At 42.4% G+C, this 27,799-nt stretch overlaps 1 protein-coding gene across 3 annotated transcripts in view; it reads right to left on the bottom strand.

Moving 5' to 3' along the window:
• Nucleotides 1–27,799, bottom strand: part of ARHGAP26 (Rho GTPase activating protein 26) — a 483,661-nt gene that overhangs the window by 310,289 nt on the left and 145,573 nt on the right. For all 3 annotated transcript variants that reach the window (XR_014015710.1, XM_081232450.1, XM_081232451.1), the window contains exons 8-10: nt 26,772–26,901; nt 23,098–23,198; nt 16,051–16,145 (exon numbers count right to left, since the gene is read on the bottom strand). Coding sequence is in view for 2 of the 3 variants with exons in the window: in XM_081232450.1 (XP_081088576.1) it covers nt 16,051–16,145; nt 23,098–23,198; nt 26,772–26,901 (326 nt within the window). In the remaining variant the exon portion in view is untranslated. The remainder of the gene's footprint in view (nt 1–16,050; nt 16,146–23,097; nt 23,199–26,771; nt 26,902–27,799) is intronic.

Raw genomic sequence — 27,799 nt, 5'->3', positions numbered from 1 at the left:
TCTTCCCAGCTCTGCAAAGAATTGTGACCCTCAGATACAGAGAACAAACTAGTGGGTATCAGAGGTGAGAAGAGTGAGAGGGGGGACAAAATAGGTGAAGGGGATTAAGAGGTACAAACCACGAAATAAGTCATAGGGATGTAACGTACAGCACAGGGAATACAGTCAATATTTTATAATAACTTTGTATGGTGTGTAGTCTATAAAAACATCAAATCACTATGGTGTACACCTGAAACTAATATTTTAAGTCAACTATACTTCAATTTTTGTGACCCTATCAAATATAATAAAAGAACAACTACAATAATAATAACCCAGCACTGTGTGCCAGATAGTATGCTAAGCATTATCTATTAATTAATTCATTTCATCTTCACAACTACATCATGAGGGAGGTATACTCTCATTATCCCATTTAGCAGATGAGAAGATCAAGGCTCAAACAGGTTAAGTACCTTGTCCACAGTTACAGAGCCAGGATGTGAACCAAGCAGTCTAATGCTTTGCCCTCAAGCACAAAGCCACGGGAAACGTGGAGATACTGCGGCCCCCAGAGAGCTCGTGTTGACTACCCACGTCCCTTGCCATCAAAAGGGACTAGACGCTCCTGCAAGGCCTTTAGTGAGCTCCTGCCTGGGATCAAATGAGGGTGAATGATAAAGAGCTCTGTGAAACCTAAAGTGCTTCATAAATATGAGGGCTCAGAACACCACTGTAGGCAAACAGCCAATCCAAAAACAGGAATCCAATAATAGCCAGTGTGACTGTGGCTTACTTTCTACAGCAGTGGTTCTCCACATTTTTTTCTGCCTCTAAATACCCAAGAGATGGAAAGGCAATGAGTTTTGTAAAAGAACACAAAAAGCTCTAATCACAAAAAATAAGGATAAATTGGACTTCACCAAAATAAAGAACTTCCAGTCATCAAAAGGTACTATTGGGTTTCCCTGGTGGTGCAGTGGTTGAGAGTCCGCCTGCCGATGCAGGGGACATGGGTTCGTGCCCCGGTCCAGGAAGATCCCACATGCCGCAGAGCGGCTGGGCCCGTGAGCCATGGCTGCTGAGCCTGCGCGTCCAGAGCCTGTGCTCCACAACGGGAGAGGCCACAACAGTGAGAGGCCCACGTACCACAAAAAAAAAAAAAAAAGGTACTATTAAGAGAGTAAGAGAAGATGTTTGTGATTTTTATCTCCAATGAGATGAATATCCAGAATATGCAAAGAATGCCAACAAATAAATAGGAAAAAAAATGAACAACCCAATTAATAAAATGGATAAAAGACTTGAATAGGCATTTCATAAAAGAGGACACACCAGTGGTCACAAGCATAAGAAACAGGGTGAAGATGATGACTCATCAGGAAAATGCAATTAAAACCACGATGAAATAAAACCAACACCCTTCTGAATGGAGAGCATTCAAAAGACCACCAATAACAAGTACTGGCAAGAATGCAGAGTTGTTGGAACTCTCATACATTGCTAGTGAGAGAATACAGTGATAAAACCACGTTGGAAATATCTACTAAAACTAAATGGACACCTGCCTTCTGATCTAGCAATTCTACCTCTAGATGTATCCCCTAGAGAAATGAGCACATACGTCCACCAAAAGACACATTCGAGAATACTCAGTTTTATTCATAATGGCCAAATTTTGCAACAACAAAAAGCCAAATACCCATTCATAAGAGAATAAACTGTTGTATATTTAAACAATGGAACAACAGACAACAACAAAAAGAACCAACTACTGCAACATCGTGAATGACTCTCATAGACTTAATAATGAGGGAAAGAAGCCAGACACAAAAGACTACCAACGATGTGATTCCATTTATATGATGTTCAAATACTCACAAAAGTCATCTGTGGTGACTGAAGTCAGAACAGTGATTTTGTCTTGGGGAAGGAGTAGGGGCAGTGAGTGGGAAGCAGCCCAAGGAGACCTTCTAGGATAACAGAAATGTTCTATAACTTGACCTGGGTGGTCACACAGGTGTGTGTGTGTCTCTGTGTGTGTCTGTGTGTAATGTCATTAAGCCATAGACTTAAGATTTATGCATTTCACTCTGATTACACCTCAATTGAAAAATAAAAGTTTTAAAAAACCTAAGATGTACTACTTCTCATCTAAGCTCAGTAGTTATCCTGACTCCAGTGCCTCCTAGCAGACAAGTAATTGAACTACTCTATGCTATTCTTTAAAAGGCAGATAATGAGTGCCTACCTCATGGGGTTGTTGTGAAGGTTAAGTGAAATATGTATAAGGCATTTCAAAGTGTCAGACACACAGTAAATGCTCCAAAAATTAGTTGTTATCACAGGGGCAAATGAGCGGCAGGTCAGTGGAAGGAATGGACGGCAAACGTCACTAAAGTCAAAATTATGGATGGACGGGCCTCCCTGGTGGTGCAGTGGTTGAGAGTCTGCCTGCCGATGCAGGGGACACGGGTTCGTGCCCCGGTCCGGGAAGATCCCACATGCCGCGGAACAGCTGGGCCCGTGAGCCATGGCCGTTGAGCCTGCGCGTCCGGAGCCTGTGCTCCGCAACGGGAGAGGCCACAGCAGTGAGAGGCCCACGTACAGAAAAAAAAAAAAAAAAAAAAAAAAAAAAAAAAAAAAAAAAAAATTATGGAGGGAGAGGAGCAGGTTAAAAAGGAAAAGAAATGAGCCACGATGCTTCTGATACACATGACCCCACCTCCAAAACACTGTCACACAGCACCGAAAAATCACACCTCTACCAGAAAGCAAGCCAGGCCAAAGACTGACATACAGGTTCTGACATCACAGCCATTTCCTTTTTCCTCCTGAATAAAGCATCACAGTGGCCTACTTTCCCCTTTTGGAATTAATGTCCAATAACTGATAAGGACAAAGAAGGGGCCTTCAGCAAATTCTAGAAAATCTGCCAGGGTGTTCCCACTACCCACCAGATGATAGAAGGAACAAATGACTTACAATCCTTTCTGTGGCTCAATCCTAAAATTCTACATCAAATACAGTACCTCCTGTTCACTCTGAATATGTCCTTGGTTAGTGCTATATCCGAATCAGCTTGAGAAGCATGAACAAGGATCTGCAACTTTCTCTAAGCACCTCACCTCTCACACTACATAGGCAATGCAGAAAACAGTTATTCACCTATCACAGGGCAAACTGCTACCCACCGCCCTATCTCCTTCCAACTCTGGCCTCCACAAAGGTCCCTCATAAAGCAGTACATAGTTTATCCGCACATCCAGGAACCTGGGACTACTGATGTCAGCTCACAGCCTTCTCATCAGCCAGGAGCAAGCAGAATCACAACCAGCCCTGATTCCAGGCTTACTCGACAACCTCCCTACTCTAATCTTATTCCTGAATCTGAGTCAACAGTGGTGATCTCAGTGGCTTCGCAATTCACCCACTTCCTATTGGACCAGGAAATGCTATTACTAACTCACTCCACCCCACTGAAACAAACACACTCAGAATCTAACAGTACCATTCTTTCTAAATCGACCTCCAAAGATCTTGCGTTTACTCATTCATAAGACTATAAATCTTCTGCTGGCAAGAGTTCATTCCCCAGCTTCTATCCACACTATGGCACATTTAAGGGTCAAGTTCAGAGTAAAAGAAGGACTGTGGCATCCATAGAAACACATATACTAACAGCCTGTACATGAAACCTACCTCACTACGTTTAGATAGGAAGTCAGAGGGAAACAATGAAGGTCTGGAGAATGGACTGCCATCCACAGGTGAAAAGAGATACGCAAGCGCCAAAGGAAGTGGTCCTTTGCTTTTAAAGTGCTACTGGGAAAACGGGTCCTTAGCCGTTCCTTGGCAATTTTAAGTGTTCAAGGTTTCAGTAGATCTTCATTTACACAAAGATATGGCCAATGCAGAATAATCCTGGAGAATGACATCTCTTCCGTGTGTGTATGAAATTACAGAGTCAAACATCTATAGTGACCAGGCAAGTAAGCAAAATGAGTGAAACTGGATAAGATTCTTCCCTGCCCCAAGGAAAATAGGCTTGGTCTCATTTTCCTTAAAACATGCAGCCTGTTATTCTTCTACACTTTTGCTTTCTGATAGAGTCACAGGAACAAAGGGGTTCCCCCTCTATGAGAAAAACAACAGTGCAAATGCAAGGCAAAGTGGCAGCTGTCCCCTGTCATCATGATGGGGGACCACAGGCCATGGTGGAGACTGCAGCAAAGTGAAGAGCACACACCCCACCCAAAGGAGGCATCCGCCATTCAGCCGTATAAATAGCTGGCACATGGGAAGTCACGATCAACATTTACAGATTTTTCCCATTTTAAAATGTTGCCTTAAACAACTCAAGCCAGACCAAACAAGTCTGTGGACCATCAGCCTGCGATTTCTGGGGTCTGTGTTCATCCTTCTCTGCCTCTCCCACCTGAGCTCCACCCCAGGCCAACACCACATGTTATAATGTCATCTCATGCACCGGGACCAACAATGATGCATGTCTGTATTCTTGATGCACCTCACAGTCCAACTCAGCAGAAGCCTTTCCAGTTCATCAATGAAGGGGGAACCTGGGATACTTTCCCATTTTTTCCAATACTGCGGACCCAGTGTCATCACAGGAGGGCAATATTCATCTATCTGGAGACAAAAACTTATGAATCTGCAGAACTCTGCATACTCTGAGATAATCAACCATTGATGATCCTTGTGCATTACACATCCTTGCACATGAGCATAATACATATGGCATGGTAACCTGGGTGGGGTACAGGTGAGAGAAAAAGAACGTGAGAGGGAAACCAGACATTGCAAACCAGTGGCCCACCAACTGCAACTAAGGTTTACTGAGTGTTTATTATGGGCCAAGCACCGGGTTAAGGACTTTGCTTGCATTATCATTTGTTCCTTGCAGTGAAGTAGTACTATCATTATACTTCTTTTAAAAATTGAGACTCAGAAATGACTTGCACAATCTTGCACTGCTAGGTAGCAGGAAAGCCTCAACTTGAACCCAGTCTGCCTGACTCTAAAGCAAGGCCCAACTTTAAGCACAACACTGTACTGCCCCCTTGTGCAGGCAGAGTCTGTGCCCTGGGGATCCAGGGTGACCAGTTCCTTAGGAGGAAGGAGGGAGGGAGGGAGGGGAAAGAAGGCACTTCTCTCTTTCATTCTCTCTCTCTCTGGAGGAAGGAAAGGGGAGAGGGAGGAAGGGACTTCCTCTCCCCCGCCCCCCAACCCAAACACACATACATTCACACACACACTCTCACACACACACATACCCCTTAAGAAGTTTTCAGAAGCAGGCTTCTAATCAATTATTTAGAAAGGATCTGATCCTAATGAATGAATGAACCATAACCTATTATAACCTAAAGCAGTGACGTCCTGAGAGGAAAGGTCCTAAAATAATTAGGACCATAGCAATGATAATAGTCTGAAGAGTAATATGGCCAATCACATCAGATAATTTCCTATACTTTTATTTTAAAGGAGACTGAAGTCATGAAACATCAGGAAGCCCAGACAGAAACATCTTTGGCACATTAAGTAAGTTACACGGTCTTAAATGAAACATATTCAGTGCCAGTGATGCGCATGCCATGGGCACCGAGGACACAGGAGTAAGCAGATTTCAACGCCCAGCACCAGGAGAAAGATTATTAATTGCCAGATGGGTAACACTCAGGGGGAATGCAAACACTTGCTATTTTGATAACAAACTATGAAAAATACTCTAATTCAAGAAATCTTCTAGGTCATTTATCAATTTTTCTTTGTTAGTATTCTATCTCATGATGATCAGACATGCAGGTAAGTGGAGTTTGCTGGTTGAACCATCTCTTTTCTTTGGACTTATGTAACAGCAAAATTTTGGTTTCGATTTTTTAAAAATAAACTCATTTTATATTTAGAAATTGGCAAACAAACTGGTATACTCAATCAATAAAACTCCAAATTTCACTATGCAGGCTAAAGAATAGAAACAGTAATAAGAATAGAAATAAGTAACAGAAGTAATATAAATAAGGTTGCCTTACTTCACACCACAGTCCATTAATGAACACATCCCGCTCTTACTTAAACCAGAATCAAACAGCGAATACTTTCTCATTTTATTTTTTAAAAGGGAAAAAACCCAGTAATTAAAAAAATACATGAATTCTAAAGATTCTAAGAACTTCTTAGCTAGCTCATTTTACAGAACAGCCAAGGAGCAATTCAGAAAGTACAATATTCCCCCCCCACCCCCACCCAAATCATGGAAGTCAGAGCAGGAGAACACCCTCTGAGGAAGGAAAAAGCCATTTCCTCTCCAAAATGTCAATGGCACTGAGACCAGCACTCTAACCAACCAGCAGGAAGGCAAAATCAAATATTATTTCAAACAAGGGGTGAGAAGGGGAGGGGAGGGGAAGTTTGAAACCAGGAAAAATGGATTCATCTGTTGCAAAAGATAAAGACAGGCCACACCAAGAGGGAAAAGCAGGACTGGCTGGTTCTCAGCACACACACTGGAACGTCCCAATCACTCATCTGTTTTCATCATCCTCAGATAAGCTGTCCCTGAAGCAAAGAGCCCGACACTTGAGTTCGGAAAGCAAGGTTACATGTAATGTTTAAACAGAAGTTGTATTAACCGACCATGCTTGCTTCTGCAGGAAACTGGGTATGAAATGATCTATCACAAAAGGGTGGGAGGAAGGAATTTCTAGAGAAAGAATGAGTCACTTAGAATACCCTTCCTTTAAGAGGTAATATTCACATGATGATTTCTTCCACAGAAACACACACACACGCACCACTGACTACTAAATGTCAATGTATAAAGGACAGCTAATTTTCAACGGGACCAGCTAATAGTTACTAATACATATACAAAACTGCCATCTAGAGGCTGAGCACTGAAACAAAGTCTGTTACATAAGATGATTCTTTTTGGAAAACACACAGTCTTAACACTCACACAATCTCACGAAGACACACAAACAAGTACATGCATACACACCACATACCAAACTAAGAGTATTATTTTAACTTAAAATTAGTACGGTTTCCTTTTGAGACCATAAATTGGAAGGAGGGGCTTAAAGCTTTTATCTTGTATAGGAAATGTAGATAAATAATGGGTTATCGCATATATAGTTTGAAAACAGATTCTTCCCCTGGCAGCCCCTTTGCAGATATACACTTAAAGCACCTGTATTCACCCTCAGCTTATAGATGACTTGAAGAGTCATGGCACTATAGGAAAAAGGCATGCCATCAAAATGAAACAAACGGGCTCAAAGAAATACCCTCCAAAGCTATGGTTCACCATTAAGAACAAGGAAGTCCCGGGTTTTAGGGTAGAGCGAAAAACTTCAAAGGAACAACCTCTTCCGACAGAGAACTACCATCAGGGAAGAATATTACAGCATTCCACCTTCAAAATAATCCTGCAAGGTTAGGTATGATTAGCCCCACCTTACAGATGTGGTTAAACCACCAGCCCAGACTCACACAGCTAGTAAAGAAGCAGATCTCAAATTCAAACTTAGGGCTGCCTCGATCTTTTACCAGCATCATGCAGCCTTCTATAAAAATGGACTTGAAATAAGAGTGGTGACTCATTGGAGGGTTGCGGTAGATTATTCAGATTTTCCATTAATCTTTCTAGCCGCCACTATTCTTACCAATCTCCCATTTTCCTGTTTGTTTGTTTTTTTGTCCTACCTATACAGAAATGCAGATTGTGTGTGTACTTGCTCAAATTTTAGTTTAAATATCAACTAACATGATTCAGCTCCTGTAGTCTCTTACACAGTACTTCACCAAAGTCCCGAAGGAAAGAACAAAATAATCTAACTCAAAAATTGCATTACCATAAAAAACAAAATTGAACAACCACATGCACACAGTACTGGATTAAAAGCTGGATAAAATGACGTTATTCTGCCGCTGGGAGCCAATTACCTGAGACAGATATTTAGAATGGAACAGTTATATAAAACATACCTAATTAAACAACCAGCCAACCAATACAAAGAAAAGCTCGTACACTGTGCAAATACACAGTACACGGTGGGACGCGAGGATAGAGTTGACAGTGGGTATGACATGCCAGGCTGCGACTGGTTCAGAAGAAAGCTGTCTCTCTTTACCTATTCGTGGAAAGCTCACAGAAGGAGGACTTTGGATTTGGTTTGCAAGAAAAATCAGATCACTTTTAAGAAGGAAAGTCCATTAGATTCATAATGCTTCATTAAACTTTATATCTCCACGGTCAGCAGAGTCTCCAGTATGTAGTTATGGTTAATAAATGAGGAAGGGAGGGGAAGGGGAGAGGGAATGAAAATTCAGGGCATTCTAGTCATGCCGTCATTCTCTGTAAGGGTAGAAGGGTGAAGTCCTTCTGTGTGTTACATCTTCCCTACAGCATTCTGGTCCTCCAAGTTTGCTGGAACACTCAACATACTAGTATTTATACCTTCAGTTGCAGGAATGTATGTGTATGTGTCTGCCCATTCTACAGTCAAGGGTAAGATCCATGAAGGCAAGGGCTATGCTTGTCTTGGTCCCTGTGACACCACTAGCACCCAGTACCCCTGTCATCCTAATAAGTTGTCCTTTGCTGCCCACCTCTGGAGAGTACCAAGGGTGGGAATGGGGCACTCAACACTCTACATAACGTCTTCAAATGTATGGACTTCTGTTGGGGTCAGCTAGTCCTGGAAAACATAAAGCATTCTAATTATTTCCTTTCCCCAAGTACAAACACCACCCCTCAAGAGACTACATTGATTCAGTGCATCAAAAAGAAGCCTTTTGTTTCTATTATTTTCCATATGGTTTAGTGGTCCCTCCTGGAAGACATTTGGGAGAAAATACACATGTGCACATACATCTGTGAGACATCTCTTAAAGATAAACAAATGCAGAGATGCTGGGAGATGACTACCACCATGATTCTTTAGCTTAAACAAATATTTCCCCTACATTTGCTCATTCATTTCCATAAGTTACTGCACGGTGGAGTTAATTGTTCAAAGTGACTGAAGACAGACATTGGCAAGCATCACACGCCACTACCCCTAACGGCTGCTTTTAAATGAAGTCCCATTTTTACCCAGGAATTTTACACTAAGTTCCCTCAAAAAGAGTTAACACACTTTAAAGAAAAAATGATAAATCTATTCTTTAGTCCCTTAACCAATATAACATATAAACTTTCAAATGTTTGGTTCTATGGTAAGGTAATACAAAGGCACCAAAGAATGCTTCTTTATTAAGGGATAAGAAAGGATGACTTTTTAAAAAGCTAATGAAAGCTTAGGCTGCCGTAAAGAGTATCCAGAATACGGAAGATAATTTACCTGAGAGGGCTGCTTTGTGAAGTGGGGCTCCTTGTCAATTGGATTGTTTAAGGAGTGTGTGTTGGGCCATCCATCTAAAAGGCTGTCGGGGGCCCCTTTTATGGCTGTTTCAGTGAGAAAGGCCCTCTTATTCAATACTGTATTGGTTTGCTAGGGCTGCTGTAAAAAGACCCACAAACTGAGCGGCATAAACAACAGAAGTGTATTATCTCACAGGTCTAGAGGCTAGAAGTTCCTGCTCAAGGTGTCAGCAGATGGGTTCCTTTTGAAGTATGGAAAGGAGAATCTTTTCCATCCCTTTCTCCTAGCTTCTGGTGGTCAGCCAGCAATCTCTGGCATTCTTTGGCTTGAAGACACATCACCCTGATCTCTGCCTTCATGGTCACATGGCATTCTCCCTGTGTACCTGTCTGGCACTGGGTCTGAATTACCCCATTTTATAAGGACACTAGTCATACCAGATTAGGGCCCACCCTAATCACCTCATTCTAACTTAACTACCTCTGCAAAGACCCTATCTCCAAATAATTTTCCTTGTCAGATAGTGAAGATTAGAACTTCCACATACGAATTTGGGAGGTACACGACTCAACCCATAACAAGTATCTTCTAGGAAAATAAGAAAATATTCTTCTTTGGAGAATGCTGTAGCAACACCCACAACTACTACAACCCACACATGTTCATTTAAAGCTATGTAATATTCTAAATGCTAGAGTCCTGAAAATGAATTGAAAAACAAAACCAGAAGGGAAATTCAAAGAAGCATCACATTGATTTGATGGACATGATACCTCGGTCTAAGCAATTTTTCAGTTTGGAACTGAAGTCACAAGAATTTCTACTAAGTTTCATTTTTCAATGTTGCAAACAATAAAATTCTCTTCAAAGAAAGCCAAAGGCATGAAGAGCTAAAATGAGCTTGTGCAACATTTGCTCAGAAAAGTCCAGGGGTCTTCAGCATCTTCTTAGGTCTGAACCTCCCCCCAAAACTAGTACTGTGAAAAAGGCAAAAAAAAAGGCAGACACTAGAGAAAAGGGATAGATGAGATGTAATTATGTAGAGTTATACAATTATGTGGAAGTCAATATGGAAGGATGGAGGATACAGAGAAGGGAGTACAGGTCTAGTTTTGTGATGTCAAAGTTGTAAGAGAACTTAGATGTAAGAATTAAAAGTAACGTTCCGAAATGTATTCACGGTATTAAAGAGGATCTTTGACACAAGAAGTTCAAGAACTATAAATCTAAATCCCTAAGCTCTGGATTAACCCTTAATTTGATTTCTAGCTCATTCATGGGTCAGAGTCACATCAGTTCCTCCTAGAGGATGGAAATGTCAGGGATTAACCACTTTCAGCAGGATTTGAGGATTAACAAATTGACGGCAATGCGTTGGGATACAATGAAAACAATCACCTGATAAATGGCACTATTGCTTTGATTTCTTACTTATGCTAGTCTCCTGAGATAAGCAGAAATGAGTGTCATCTTAAGAACAAAAGGTAAAAGGTAAAAGAAGAGGTGTACAAAAAATACATAGCATTTGGGCCTCCCTGGTGGCGCAGTGGTTCAGAGTCCGCCTGCCGATGCAGGGGACACAGGTTCGTGCCCTGGTCCGGGAAGATCCCACATGCCGCGGAGCGGCTGGGCCCGTGAGCCATGGCCGCTGAGCCTGCGCGTCCGGAGCCTGTACTCCGCAACGGGAGAGGCCACAACAGTGAGAGGCCCGCAAAAAAAAAAAAAAAATACATACTATTTATGAAACTATGTGCCCTGTGCTTGGCCTGTGCTCTCTCTGCAGTGCCTCTTTAAACTGTTAGTCACGCAAGGGCTCTCTGAAGGGTACACGGCAGGAAATATGGGAACAGAAGCAAGTGTGCTGCTTTAGTTCACCCACCATTAGTTTACGCACCAAATGCCAATGATTAGAGTGAGAAAGCCCTCCTCAGATTTCACAGTCAGCAAGGTGATTGTCAGTGGTGGCCCTGAAATCCAAGTACAGATAGCACTGGGCTTATCACTCGAAATGTTTCTAAAAACCCTGAGTTTTGAGGCAGCAAAGTGCCCTACAATGAGGTCCTACAACCCTCAGTTCAAATCCCACCTGAAACTTGGGTAAGACTCACCCTCTAAAGTGTAGATTCCTCCTCAGTACCATGAGATACTTGGAGCACAAGCTACCCTGGGCTGTAGTGAGGATTACATGTGAATTATATGAAATACATGAACAGTGTTCAGCTTCCAGAAAGTGCTCCCTTACTGCTGGTCCCCTCACCCCACCTCCATAGTTAACTAAAAAGGTGGGTTTTATTGCGGTTATTGTTGTTGCTTTTTTTCCTGGTTACCTGTAACAGAGGCTGGTGATCACCTTTACTACTAGCTATATTCTCCTCCACAAGGCTAAGAATTCAGCTCCTTAGTAAAGAAGCCTGAGGGTTTTTTATTTTTGTTTTGTTTTACTGTTGCTTGTTATGTTTCTAATAAGGAAAATGCTTTCATGTGCTCTGAGAAAACTGTACTGCAATATGCCTGCTGTTTAATGTACCAATTCTGACTAAGAATAGAGGATAACAGAAGAGCTTATTCAAAAAGTGGATTTCAAGGTCTCTCTTGCAGAAAGTCAGATTATATAGGTCTGGGGCCTATAGCTGTAGTTCTAACAAGCACCGCTGTGGATGCTGAGGGTGAGTGGTTCTCACCACACAGTAAGAGACACTGATGTCATCAGCTTGCAACACTGACCTCCTAGAACATCACTTCCTAAAGGCTACAGCTTCTGCTACAGAGCAACGTGAAACATCATCACTGAGCCTGAAGGATAAAAGTATTCAACCTTAAAACCACACATCATCACATATTCTAAGTCAAATAATCCACGCTTTAGCATGTATTAATATTTTGATAGAACAAAACATTAACAGATACTACATAATGCTTATCCATGCTACAGTTAACATGATCTGGGAACATTCTAAAACCTCATGCTGTTAAATATAACCATTCCCTCTTTTGCTTTCACATATCCTAGGTGCTAAACTTTGCATTTTGCCCCTCTGCCTATCCAGCTCAGCAGGTAGAAGCTGAGAAGTCTGTGGAAGGTTGACAAGACAGCAGAACAGCTAGCAGCACATCCCCTCCTTGCTAAAGTGAAAAAGCAAGGCGTAGGAGGCTTCCAGAGAATGGGACTCCGGGCAGAGTTCCCAGGAATGCCTCCCCTGAGTGTGTGGAAATGCCTTTTCCCTCTCACCTCTGTCCCTTCCTGGATGTGGGGGGAAAATGCAGAAAGACACTAAAGAAAATACTGCCAACAGTAACCTAATCTTTGAGACCAAAGACGACAACCTATACAGAAAATGGAGAGAAGGGTTTTCATTGATGTTCTCTGTTATTTCGGGTGATGGCCAGTCAGGTGTGACCACAAAAGGAGACACACAAGGGGCTCAGGCAAACCAAGTTTCTTATATTCCACAGGTGTTAGAAACAGGACACTTGGCACACCACACAGGGCCACATGGGAAAGCACCAGCATCATCCAGGAGGCAGAAGTGGTCGGAGGGGAGAGCCTAGACCACGACCTTTGTTAAGAGTTTCTGCAGCAAAGGCAAGGCAGGGATAGGTAAATCGTTTAGGAGTGGTTGGTTTGAATAATTTCACAGGTGCTAATAGGCTGTGGGAGTGGTCCCTATGTGTCTGGTAGAGGAATATTGCCTCCTGGGCTGTTGGAGCCAGTAGAGGTGCTGTGGCTCTGGACCGGAAGTCCACACATCAATGGCGCTCACCACACTGAGCCCTTGGCTGACTCTAAGAACTGGTCGGCCCCGAAAGGGGCAGGCTCTCCCCAGGCAGAAAGCATCACAATACGCAGAACATCAAAACTACAAATAAGGGTTTCCCTGGTGGCGCAGTGGTTGAGAGTCCGCCTGCTGATGCAGGGGACACAGGTTCGTGCCCCGGTCCGGGAGGATCCCACGTGCCGCGGAGCGGCTGGGCCCATGAGCCATGGTCGCTGAGCCTGTGCATCCGGAGCCTGTGCTCCGCAATGGGAGAGGCCACAACAGTGAGAGGCCCGCGTATGGCAAAAAACAAACAAACAAAAAACTACAAATAATACAACGGTACTATCTACTCCCCTCCTGCTTATTAAGAGGAGATTTAGCAGCCTCATTCTGCACCACAACTGCAGCCCCTCCACGTCATGCCAAGGGAACCAGAGATGATGACCTAGAAGCAATCGACTTCCCAAACCCACTCAGTATGCTGAATGTGACACATTTGCTCTCAGCTTATAATTGGGATGTGCAAAGCTTTTCTGGGCATAATACAGGGGGAAGGTGGTAGGAAGTGTTGGTAAGGGTGGAAATGAGATGGAGGAACCATGGTGAGTTTTAATTGCCTAAAAAGCAACTCTCGGCAACTTCTGGGAAACTTCTGAAGAAGAAAACAATTCAGCTTCAGAAGGAATCATTGACCTCATTTCCAAATCTAACAAGAGCTGCAATGCAGGGCACTGCCCTCACCCAGGCAGTCCTGCAAACAGACGATCATCTCTGGGAACTATTCAGCTGACCAGCATCAAACAACTGGCTCCATTTCCACACAAGCACATCTGCTAATCCACCTTTCATGGATTCCAACAATATGAACTCCAGTAAATTCCATGCTTAGAATAGAAGAGATGCCTACAAGGGCTTAAAGCATCCTGACTCAGGATTGGTTTAAAGTCAAGCATCATCTTAGTTTGAGGCACACTTTTTGCAATCCCCCTTTGCTACCCCAATTCAACCTACCCCACCATACAGCCCTTCTCCACTCCCTTCCCCTCTCACAACCCACACATGGTGAACGATTGGGGTACTCTCTTTTCTTTACAAATGATATTGACTAAATTCTGCATTTAGAGTCTAGCTTTTGAAATATCAAGTCAGGTAAACATGCAGGACATGCTAATTAACAAATAATAAAGGCTAACTGTTGAGCTTTTATTATTTGCCAGTCTGCCAAGTGTTTTATATGCCTTCTCTTCTTGAATCCTGACAATGCTAGGAACCAAGTACTATAACCATCTTCATTTTCCAGAGAATGAAATCAAGGCCCTGCAAGATTAAGTGACTTGCCCAAAGTCACACGGCCACTAAGCACCAAAGCCAAAATTTAGATCTGGGTTGCCTGACTTGAGAGCCAAAGCTGTAATAACTAGACTACTAATGAGACACGGTTAGCTTCCATAAACGTCTGATTTAGGCTAAACAGGCATGCTCTCTCCACGGGTGCTCTAGCAGCCTCAGGGGCCACAACACAGGGACACACCATGCCACAAGAAGGCATTTCAAACTGGCAGCACATGGAGCAGCACAGGCCAGGTGGTACTCGCGCTCCAGATCCTCTAGAGCTGCTGTAAAGTGGCCACAGGTAAACATCCCAGAGAGGGTAGACACTGGCTTGACAAAGTGGTGTAGCTTTTTAAAAAATAAATAAAATAAAATAAAGGGGATAAATTAACAGCATTATAGGACAATCATGCTGAGATTTAAGGATCTTTGTGCTAGCACTGCTGATCTTGAATAGACAGCTCAAATAAGCTTAACTCATGGCTTTCATTCAAAGAATTAACCTGTTGCCAAGTAAAGTGTCTCAAAGAACTGGAATGCTGTCAAACTAGCTTAACACCATGAAATGGTACAACTTAATGAGACTGTAAATCTTGAGGAACACAACACAGAGCTCCCTCTCCTAAAACTGATGTCGAAAGCGGTTTGCTTTCTTTCCTGGATGCACACACACAGTGGTAGGCGAAATACTGTAACTAAAAAAAAATTTTGTTTTTGAACAGCTTTATTGGAGTATAATTGCTTTACAATGCTGTGTTAGTTTTTGCTGTATAACAAAGTGAATCAGCTATATGTATACATATATCCCCATAACCCTCCCTCTTGCATCTCCCTCCCTCCCACCCTCCCCCTCCCACCACTCTAGGTGGTCACAAAGCACCGAGCTGATCTCCCTGTGCTATGCGGCTGCTTCCCACTAGCTATGTATTTTACATTTGGTAGTATATACATGTCAGTGCTACTCTCTCATAAAAGCTTTTTCTTTAATTGATAGAACTTCTTCCACTTTTCCCTTTATCTAACTCTTTTTGAATCGTTACATAAAAATTTTGAAGTAAAAAATCTTAAGGAGGGCTTCCCTGGTGGCGCAGTGGTTGGGAGTCCGCCTGCCAGTGCAGGGGACACAGGTTCGTGCCCCGGTCCGGGAAGATCCCACATGCCGCGGAGCGGCTGGGCCCGTGAGCCATGGCCGCTGAGCCTGCGCGTCTGGAGCCTGTGCTCCGCAACGGGAGAGGCCACAACAGTGAGAGGCCCACGTACCGCAAAAAAAAAAAAAAAAAAAAAAATCTTAAAGAGCTGAAACAATCATGCTAAACAGTTTTCTTTAAACATATATTCATCCTCCTGAGACATAACACACATTCTCAAGAAGGGAAGCCCTGACATTAAAATTAAACCAACCAATCAGGGGCTCAGGGCTGAATCTATAGGATGGGGAGGCTATACTGATTCTTGCAAATCAGTAACTGGCCTGAGGTCTATATGGAGAAGGGAAAGAGGGGGGAAAAAACAGAAAGTTTTGAATGAATGGAAAAGAAATCCAAATTCGGCAATGTTTGTTCCTGAGAAAAAGTGTGACAACTACTCACCTGTCTACTGCTTCCACGTCAAAGCAAAACCGCTTCTCAATAGAGTCTGTTTTCCGCCGTGTGCAGGATTTGAGGGTGACTGATTCATCTTCTCCCTGTTGGGAACACACAGACTATCAAGATGAGGCCAGAACTCGGGCCATGCTCCTCTCCAGGACAAACGTGCCACATAAACAGAAGCGAACATTTCATCTTCTCAAACCTGAGTGTTCAAGACCACAGGAGGTGGAAGGTTGGTCATAAACCTTCTCAGCCCACAGCCTCATGCAAATAAAATCTGTAATTAGAGCCCAATGTCTTGAGTACTAATAGATCATGATGGTACAGCATCAGCCCATGCTAGGTTGAATTCTTGTTGATATTGGCTTAAATAGGTTGAATTTATAGATTTGATAAGAGTTGAAACAAGATTACCTTGAGGTCTCCTTCCAACTCTGGACTTCTATGACCTTGGTTCAATGGTCACTTCTCAGGGAAACATTTCTGGACTGGGTCAAACACCCCCAGACATGTTCACATAGCACCATGTACCCCTCCTTCCCTCACAGCACTGATCACAGGTAAGATTTGCTGTTGCTGTAAGTGATGATTCAAATAATGTCTCTCTCCTCATTAGGCTCTAAGCTCCTTGAGGGCATACTGTACTGTGTCTGTTTTTGCTTACCCTTGTGTCCCCAGAGACCAAACAGGCCCTGGAACAGAGTAGGTGTGCAATAAATATGTTTTAACAGCTTTATTGAAGTATAATTTTTAAATGTATAATATATTGCACATATTCAAGCATACAACTTATGAGTCTTGACATCTGTATACATCTGTGAAATCATCACCACAATCAAGGTAGTGAACATTTCCATCAGCCCCAAAGTTTCCTGGTAAGTCCCTTTGTAATCCATCATCCCTCCACCCAGTCCATTCCCAGGCAAACACTGAATCTGTTCTCTGTCATCACAAATTAGCTTGCATATTCTGTAACTTTATACAAATGGAATGCTCTTTTACGTCTGACTTTTTTCACTCAGCATAATTCATTTGCTATTCACTCATGTTGTACAAATCAAGTTTATTTCTTTTTGCAAATGATATGACCAATAAGGGGTTAATATTCAAAATATAAAAACAGCTCATGCAACTCAACAACAAAAAAGCAAACACCCCAATTAAAAAATGGACAGATGACCTGAATAGACATTTTTCCAAAGAGGAAACGCAGATGGCCAACAGGCACATGAAAAGACGCTCAACATCACTCAACATCAGAGAAACACAAATCAAAACCACAGTGAGATATCACCCCACTCCTGTCAGAAAGGCTATGATCAAAAAGACCACAAATAACAAATGTTAGTGAGGATGTAGAGAAAAGGGAACCCTTGTACACTGTTGGTGGGAATGTAAATTGGTGCAGCCACTGCATAAAACTGTAAGGAGGTTCCTCAAAAAACTAAAAATAGAACTATCATATGATCCAGCAATTACACCCCTAAGTATATATCCAAAGAAAATGAAACATTAATTCAAAAAGATATATGAACCCCAATGTTCATAGCATTATTTACAATTGCCAAGATATGAAAGCAAGCTAAGTGTCCATCAACAGATGAATGGATAAAGAAGTAGTGGTGTACAATGTTCACTGCAGCTCTGTTTACAAGAGCCAGGACATGGAAGCAACCTAAGTGTCCATTGACAGATGAATGGATAAAGAAGATTTGGCACATATATACAATGGAATATTACTCAGCCATAAAAAGAAACGAAATTGAGTTATTTGTAGTGAGGTGGATGGACCTAGAGTCTGTCATACAGAGTGAAGTAAGTCAGAAAGAGAAAAACAAATACCGTATGCTAACACATATATATGGAATCTAAAAAAAAAAAAAGGTTATGAAGAACCTAGGGGCAGGATAGGAATAAAGACACATGTAGAGAATGGACTTGAGGACACGGGGAGGGGGAAGGGTAAGCTGGGACAAAGTGAGAGAGGGGCATGGACATGTATACACTACCAAATGTAAAACAGATAGCTAGAGGGAAGCAGCCGCATAGCACAGGGAGATCAGCTCAGTGCTTTGTGACCACCTAGAGGGGTGGGATAGGGAGGGTGGGAGGAAGACACAAGAGGGAGGGGATATGGGGATATATGTATATGTATAGCTGATTCACTTTGTTATACAGCAGAAACTAACACACCATTGTAAAGCAATTATACTCCAATAAAGATGTTAAAAAAAAAAAGTAGTGGTGTACACACACACACACACACACACACACACACACACACACACACACACACACTGGAATGCTACCCAGCCATTAAAAAAGAAACTTTGCCATTTGCAACAACATGGATGGACTTGGAGGGTATTGTGCTCGGTGAAATAAGTCAGAAAGAGAAAAACAAATACTGTATAATATCACTTATCTGTAGAATCTAAAAAATAAAACAAATGTGAATAGAACAAAAAAGAAATAGACTCATGGACACAGAAAACAAACTAGTGGTTATCAGTGGGGATAGAGAAGGAGGGAGGGGCAAGACAGGGATAGGGATTAAGAGGTACAAACTACTATGTATAAAATAAACTACAAGGATATATTGTACAGCACAGGGAACATAGCCAATATTTTATAATAACTATAAATGGAGTATAATTTTTTAAAATTGTGAATCACTATGTTTTACACCTGAAACTTAGGTAATATTGTAAATCAACTATACGTCAATAAAAAAAATAAAAATTAAACATTAAAACAAAAAAGGCAATTTTTAAAATCCATGGTACAAAAAAAAAGGGCTTATTTCTTTTTATTGCTGGGTAGTATTCCATTGTACAAATGGAATGCAACAGTTTTATCACACAACACTAATTTATTGTCTAAAAACACAGAGGTTTCTGCCCCTGGTTTCTTCTCTTCCTGTCACGTAGGAATTTTTTAGGGTTCCTTTTTCTCCTATATCTGCCAATCTTTCTTCCTAAACTAGGGGGGAAATTAGCAAACTTGCCTAGTTTGTTGAATAATAGGAAATATGACTACGTATGGTAAAACTTAACCACCCACTAATATCAGAATAGCACACAAAACACAGCAGACCTAGGAAGAGACAGTTTATATTCACAAGTCTTACATCTATTGTCTTTTACTGAATGGCTAAGATTAATTTCTCAGATTGAGAATTGCTCCTTCTGCAACACGTAAATGTATGACTGGAAATGCCCAAACATATGGACTTCTGACCATGTTAATGTCTAACTCTATTTCTGATTTAATGGCGTTGGACTACCTCTCACTCTGAAAGCTTAGGGGGAGGTATCCCTGAGAAATAGGAGAAAACAGGGGAACTATAAAAGATTGTCAAATATAAGCAGAAATAAGAAGAAGATAAGACGCTGTTCCCAAGAAGACCATTCCATATCAAGAAAAAATCTATAAAGATCTGTTCAAGTACTCGTGGTTAAAAAAAACAGGGGATGGAGATAACAATCACTTAAACAAATAAATGAAGAGTTACAACCATAACAAACACTACAATAAAAGAGGCAAGCTGTGCTACAAACGTCTACATTAAGGGGATGTGACCTCGGCAGGAAGGTCGGCAAAGGCTTTCTTGGGCTGAGACCCAAAGATCCACGGGAGATAAAACCAGGAGCACAGATCAAGGGTGGAGAACAGCAGGTGGAAAGGCCCTGTAGTGGGGGTCCATGGAGCCCTGGAGGAACTGAAGGGAAGCCAGTGTGTCTGGAATCCCTGTGCAAGAGGGAAACTGGGCTGAGAGAGGGCTTGAGGGAAGCAGGGACCAGATCATGCAGACTGTGGTCTGTATACTGTGAGCAGTGGGAACATATGAAGGGTTTCAAGCCAGGAAAGGGACGGGGTCAGCTCTGGGCTGCTCCAGGGCTCCCACAGAGAGCACCCTCATCTCACAGGATAGAACGCGGGGAACTGTCTTTCACCACACACAGGCCTTGTCTCCAAAAGGATGCAGAAAATCCGCTCACATCTCCTGGACTGAAGCTAAGAGAAAAGCAGGTACTTTCAAAGGAAAATAATCCAAATGAAAGGGACAGGGAAGGAGAGACAGGGTGGACAAAGAGCGTGTTAGGAAAAGAAAACACCCTATATTCTACATTAAATCTGCCGCCAGCTCCTAGGAGAGCTTTGTACAAGCACACATACAATGACATCACATGATTCTCCTGTATAAATAGAGAAGACATCACCTCTGGACAGCCAGTCTTCACATTTCCTCACCCTGAGGATGAGGAAACAGAATGGCGTCATGGAAAACTATTATTTTACACATATACAGTATTATTCTTTTATTATGATGATGAACCTCAGAATCAGGAGATGTAGGCTCCAGAATCAGGGTTTGAGCACTGGTTCAAAGTAACTCTTTCAACATACATCCTTAGAAATCATTCTCTCTCTCCGACCCACAATCTCCTCTTTTGTAAAGTAAGAAAAATGGATAAAACAGGATGATAAAGGACAATATTTTAGAAAAATATAAAACAAAATCTAAATATAAGTAATTATTACTAGAAAAATTATTTCATATAATATCAAGCTCCTAATATGGCAGCCTCTATTATGTGTCAGGCTCAGTCCCAAGAAGTTTACATACACTAATGCATATAAGCCTCTTAACAACTCAGTGAGGCATTTCCTATTATCCCACTAAAGTCTAAGGAGTCCCAAACACACACCATAATTCGTCTGCCCTTCACTTTCAGCGTGGTAAGAAAGGAGTAGAGAAAATACAACAGAGTTCTTCACTCCAGGTTTAGGAAAGCACAAGATAAATGGTCCCAAAATAAAGACTGTGTGAGAGAATAACTCAGTGAATCTGATTTCCAGAAGGACTAGGAGTTAGAAAAGGACTATGACTTGACCCAAGAAAGGCAGACCTAACTCTATTTCCATTTCATGAATAATAAGGAACTCCTATTAACGGAGATTTTTAATACTCCTTCTAACTCTGTAATTTCTCTATGTTTTGATATTTTCACATATCTGCTTCCCTGAGATTATTTATAAGTCAACTCTACCACTAACAAGACACATGAAAAGAGCCTTGGCTAGGGCTTCCCTGGTGGCGCAGTGGTTGAGAGTCTGCCTGCCGATGCAGGAGATGCGGGTTCGTGCCCTGGTCTGGGAAGATCCCACATGCCGCGGAGCAGCTGGGCCCATGAGCCATGGCCGCTGAGCCTGTGCATCCGGAGCCTGTGCTCCGCAACAGGAGAGGCCACAACAGTGAGAGGCCCGCGTACCGCAAAAAAAAAAAAAAAAGAGCCTTGGCTTTTTTTGCCTTGATACAGGGAAGGACAGAGATGCTGATCAACTCCTGCGTTGTGGTCTAAGAGAAAGAAAGCCAGGAAGAAAAACTGGAAGTGGCAGAGAGCAAGGGGACAGCATGGGGGAGTAGCTAACAGTAATGACAACAGCGTCACATCACTGACCTGGGCAGTCCAACCTCAGGGCCAGTGCTCTTAGCCTCTACACTGTAATGCCCGCACATATGCAAACCCAACAGGATGCACAAAAATTTGCCACAGAGAAGAGGGCCAGGGTTGGAATACTTACAGAGGACTACTTTATCAACAGATTAGACACAGCCAAAAAATTATTTAAACTAAAGATAGAACAAAAGAAATTATCCAGAACGGAGTCCAGAGATTCAAAGAAATGCAACATATAAATACTTTTGTTAAAAAATATTTAAATATCTCCAGAAGGAGATACTAAATAACAGAAAGAATGGGGAGGGGGGCAAAATTCAAAATGATAATTGGTGAGAATTTTCCAAAGTTACTGAAAGACACCAATCCTCAAATCCAGAAAGGCCAAAATGCCTAAGCACAACAGATTGGGGGAAAAAAGAAAAAAATTCACAGAAAGGATTATCATAATGAAATGTAGAATACCAAAAGAAAAAAAAAGAAGATATTATGAGGAGCCAGAGAGAAAAGACAGATCACCTAAAAAGAAAACGCAGACAGACAGAGTGCTCCCAGAGGAAAGGAGAACCACTGGGGCACAGCAAGGAGCTCCCAGCAGTGGGGACCCCGCAGATGCAGCCTGACTATCTCCTCCAAGGACGGCCACGAGAATATCTTCCATCCCACATGCTCTTCAATGCAATGTGACTTTGATACTCCCTTCATCAAGAGGCAGGGCCTATGTCCTCTCACACTGAAACTGGGTGGGCATTTTATGACTGTTTCAACCAACACATGGGGCCAACCTAAGGCAATATGACTTCTAAGCCTCGGTCATTAAAAGGTTTTGCAGGGTCTGCCTTTGTTGCTGGAATATTCACTCTTGAATCCTTTAGCTGCCCTGAGGCTGCCATGCTGTGAGGAAACCCAGAATAGCCCATGTAGAGAGGCCAGAGGACAGGCCCTGAGACTATACAGAGCAAGAGGGAAAGAAGGAAGAGAATGGGAGAGGAGGTCAGGAGAAAAGAAGAGAGCTATATCTGACCAGCCCAGAGCTGCTTCAGACCCTTATGATCCAGCTCCAGTCATTATCTGATTGAAACAGCATAAGAAACCCTTAGCCCAAACCATCTATCCAAATGCTCCGCAAAGACCTTACCCACAGAAACTGTAGGAAATACTAAAATGACTGGTGTTGTTTTCAAAGTTGCTACATTTTTGGGTGACCTGTTACACAGCAACAGATAATTGGGACATCTAAGCTGCCAACTGGCAGCCCTCTGGGTGTTGGGTGAGAGTGACAAGAATCAGTTTCACAGGATGAGGTCATCCAAGAATTTCTAGCATCTAAACACATTATACACACTTAACACTGTATATATGTGAAATACAAAAAGCTTTCTTAATTGCAGCTGCCAATGTAACTTAGTGCTCAAAATAACCATCTTGTTTTATTTACTTTTTCAGGTGCCATGCCTCCTGGAACTACTGTATAAAAATTAAGAAAATTACAGTGAAAATTGGAGGTGTTACTTCAAACATGCATTATACTCATCATATGTTAACCAAGCACATCAAGCATGAAATTTAAAAGTGAACTCACCCCCTTTCCTCCTGACTTTTGGTCAAATGGTACCATGGTGATTTGTTTGGAATCCCGTTGATATGTACAGTAGTGCTTCACCCAGGAAGTTCCAAAATGACCTGCAAGGTAATATTCCCCATAAAACATCTCTACACGTCCACTGCATGCTGGAAAAACACACAACCAGTAACTCACAATGCTCACCTATCCTTAAACTGTTTCTAGGAGTGATATACTCTCCACACCAGCTAGACGTGAACAGGCAGAAATCTGATTCCACAAGGTGGAAATGGAACCGACCCAGGGCTTTCCCCAAGGACCAAGGAAGACTGTTTGCCACTAAATGTTGCATCCGATGGGTCTTAAAATATAAGGGAAGTAGAGGTTCCCTGGGGAAATTAATTCACTTTCCCATATTATCAATCTCCAACTGAAGTTTCCTTTCTCTCCCCTGACAGGAGTAAGATAACTGAGAAGGAACACAGAAAAGCCCCTCAAAGTGCTTGTCACCGTTCCCATCTGGTGTGATGGCTTCATGCTTCCCACACAGCTGTTCTGCGACCATGTGCACCCACGTACAGGGGTTCTGACCTACTTCCAAACCCCTAATTTTTACTTTAGCAGAACTCAAGAAGATCTGAAAAGCAGACAAGGAAAACCCAGAGACACCAGACATGTGGAACAGAAGTAACTGTAAATGCTCAAATGTAATCTAAGGAGTTTGTCCCTCAAAATTATCCCTCAGGAAAGAGGTAGATGCCCTACAGACAAATCCTGACAGTATCTGATTTTATCAGGTGCCTGGCCAATTACCTTATTTCAAACAACAAAGTACTGTTAGAGAAAGAAGGCATGATTGGCATTATTAGCCTGCAAGGACCTCAATCAATATGAGTTCAGGATGCTTATAGAGATCACATAGCAGATATGATTAAAAAACAATAATGACAACATGAAAACAGATTTAGCAGACATTTAATAATTATCTTTCAGGGTATGAATGCCCATTGCAAGTGTTGGATGTCACTTAGTATACTTAAAAAGCAACAGAGTGTCTACATTGGAGCATCAAGGACAAATGAAAACACCAACCATTCAACTGTGGTTCTGTGGCTTAGACAATAAATTCCAGAGACAGCACAACACAAAGATTTCAAAAGTGCTGTATCTTGGACACCTTGAGCATCATAATAAACAAGGACAGTAATGGATTTAGCCTAATGAACAAAATGGGAACTCTGAAGTCCATACTGACAGTAGAAAGATGGATGGATAGACAGGTGAAAGAAAGAAAGAGAGAGAGAGAGAGAAAGAGAGAGAGAGAGAGAGAGAAAGAGAGAGAGAGAGAGAGAGAAAGAGAGAAAGAAAGAAAGGAAGGGAGGGAGGAAGGGAGGAAGGAAGGAAGGAAGGAAGGAAAGGAGAGAAGGAGGGAGGTAGAAAGGGGGAGGACGCTTCCTTATAGCACACCGAAAGGCAACTAATAAATGTGGAGGGAGTGGCAGAGCTGCAAAATCACCATTTTGCAACCATCACAGTAAAGGTCAGTCCAGGCCAGGATTGTCAATGGATGCTCACTCTATGGGAGGCGAAGTCTGATGAGGGAAGGGCACGGTCTTAAGGTGTCCGCCCCACAGACCGCTTATCAGTTACAAGGGAAACAGTGACAGCACAGTGGGGAAAGCAGCAAGTACCTTGCCTGGGTGATCAAAGTCAACAAGGCCACGGAGGGCAGAGGAACATCCTTTGCTCCGGACGTGGTACCCAGGAAGAACACAGCATTACTTATGTAGGATTTGACCAGGGATGCATGACCTGAATCTCATCATGAGGAAACATCAGACACACCCTCAGTGAACAAAATTCTATACAAGAACTGGCCGATATTCTTCAAAAACGTCTATGTCATCAGAGGAACTGTTCTAGGGTAAAGGAGACTAAAGTCGTCATACGACAACTAAATGCTGTACAAGCTCCTGTACTGGAGGAAAACAAAATGCTCTATAAGGGCATCACTGGGACAACTGACAAAATGGGAATATGAAATATTGTTTAGATGAAATATCTTATCAATGTTAAATTTCCTGGATATGTAACTGTGGTTACATAAATGAACGTTTTGAGAAAATACACACTGAAGTCAAGAAGCATGGTATATGCAACCTGTTCTCAAACGGTTCAGAAAAAATTATAATATGTGTGTGTGTGTGTGTGTGACGGTGATATGCACACACACCCATACAGAGAGAGAAAGAATGATCTAACTGGAAAAATGGTAAAAATTCGTGAATCTGGGTAAAGGTCATATGGGCGTTCTTTATACTATTCTTGCAACTTTCTGTAAGTTTGAAACTACTTCAAAATAATAAGTTACAAAAACTTCCAAATTAAAAAAAAAAAAAGCTGTATTCTAATGATATGCTCTGGACCACTGTGTTGGAGAATCAAAATATGGTTCTAATGATAATCAAGACATTAATGTTGAAAAAACACATGAAGTGTTTGAATAAAATTGTACAATGTCATGTGAGTGCTTATACTGACTTTACACGTAAGTGACCAATATTAATAAATTACGTGTTATAAGTGGACACTGAACTGTATTTTTATAGTCCTAAAAATTTTTATTTTCAAGTTGACTTAAAACTTTTGGGGGTGGTCTTCTCATTGGCCAAAGAAGATAAGACCATATATTCAGGTATAACACACAACTAAAGTAGCTTCTGTTTTTTACAAGCCTTAGCAAGCTCATACCTGCAAGAATAAGGGACACAAAACTCTCATCACAACCGATGCTCCAACCTCCAACCCCATTACTACACCTTTGTCACCAGGGAACAATTTTAAGTCCAAGGAAATTTTTGAGTAATCACTAAATAGAATAATCACTGAAACTGAGTGTTTTGTTCCATTCGGAAGCAGATAGGAGTGAAGATATTTAACTAATCCTAAATCAACAGTGCCCAGCCAGAAAGCACAGGTGGGAGACTACAAGAAGAGCTACCCATTAAAGAAAAACAATGCACTTTCTTTAATCTCTAGCACCGCACGCGTGAATTAAGTCTGGGAGTGCAATAGCCCAGTGCACGAATCTGAGTCATCGTTGAAAACACTGGGTTAGCAGCACCTGGCATTTCTTTTCTTGACGTCATATGGGCAAGTCAATGGCTCTTCTTCCTGGCTCTTGAAGTGAGCTTTTGTTTCTACTTTTCCTAAAATTTAAGTGTTGGAACGACAGGGGTTGAGGAGAAGAGAGAAAGGGCCTAAGTCATGATTGTTTGGGCCTTGCTGAAACAAGTCTCAAATGAAAACAACATCACCAACTATTAAGTCTACCGAAGGATATGACAATAAGGCCCAGCCAGCCAGACCTTTCCAAGGCCTCTACACCAAGGGTATGGTATTGAAGGTACAGGGACCTCAAGAGTAGAGTGACACCAGGGAGAGAAGTGGCACCGCAGAGCCTCAATGAATTCCATGTTGCAAGGAAATTCCCAGTTACAAAGGAAACATAACACATCACTGGGAGGTAGACAAGACCTTGTGGACAGCATCTCTCCCCTAGGAAACCTAACTATAAAATCACTCTCCTTCATCGAAATACGTACTCCAGGCCAGGCACTACTGGATACACCCCCCAGCTCCTGGGAAAAAGGCATGAGTACACCCACACTGCTGGCCAACCCAGCACTCACGTTTCTCCTGGACGTAGAGGTACCCTTCCATGGTGTAGGGACTGATGGTCTTGTGGTCGAGGGGATTCTCTTTCATCTTCTTCATCAGGGATTCCACTTCTGACCTGGTGCCTTCAAAGCGATTTCTTGTCTAGGGTGAAAGGAATTTTATTCAAATCAAAGAAATGAAACCCTGTTCCCATCTCTAGCACTTCAGAACATCAACCTACAGAATTCTTAGATCTAAAACCAGGTAAGGAACATTCAGCAATCTAGGAATCAGGCAAAAAAGTTGCCTTTTAAGAAATATACTTTGGCCTTAAAGCCCTATGTCAGAATGACTCTCAAACTCTAGGGACCATCAAAATCACCTGGGGAACCAGCAGGAAACGCAAATGACCAGTTCTCACCCTGAAAGATAAGTTTAGCGCCTCTCAACCCAGACATGCGCATTTTTAACAAGCATCCCAGGCCACTCTGACTCAGATGGTCCACAGCAGAGTACGCCCTCCACCTCCCTCCAGGACAGAGATGCTCTTTCTCCAGCTGTTTGCTGATGGCTCCCTCCTCAAATGGAGCTGCTTCACTTAAGGTTACCCCTCCCCCAGGGCACCCTGCACCCAGCAACTAGGCGAAGCCAGGGGCCACAGGGGCAGGGTCAAGGGACCATCCCAGCTCCAGGGGGCCCAGGGCATCGGCTGAGTCCTCACCACTCAGCTTCTCCTCCAGCAGGGCCTGCTGCCCTCACTCTGTCACAGGTGCTTCTGCCAACACTGCCTCCCGGGGACCTGCTCTGTATAAATCTCCACTTCAGAGTCTGCCTTCTGAGGGACCCGGCCCAAGGGAAGCCATGCTTTGTGACAGGTCATCCAAGACCCTGCAAATTCCTGTTCTCTGAGGCACTGTAGAGAACCATGAGGGGGCAAGCTCAGGCTTCTGAAAGCGTGCAGTCCAACCCGCATGGACATACTTGGGTTTATTTGGACACAGGATCATCCAGAGACAAAGACAACATGCAGATTAAAGTGGCCCCATCACACAGGGAAGAA

Source organism: Mesoplodon bidens (genome assembly GCF_964165515.1).
Source record: "Mesoplodon bidens genome assembly, chromosome: 4".
Lineage (NCBI taxonomy): Eukaryota > Metazoa > Chordata > Mammalia > Artiodactyla > Ziphiidae > Mesoplodon > Mesoplodon bidens.
This window is presented reverse-complemented; position numbering and strand designations above follow the sequence as displayed.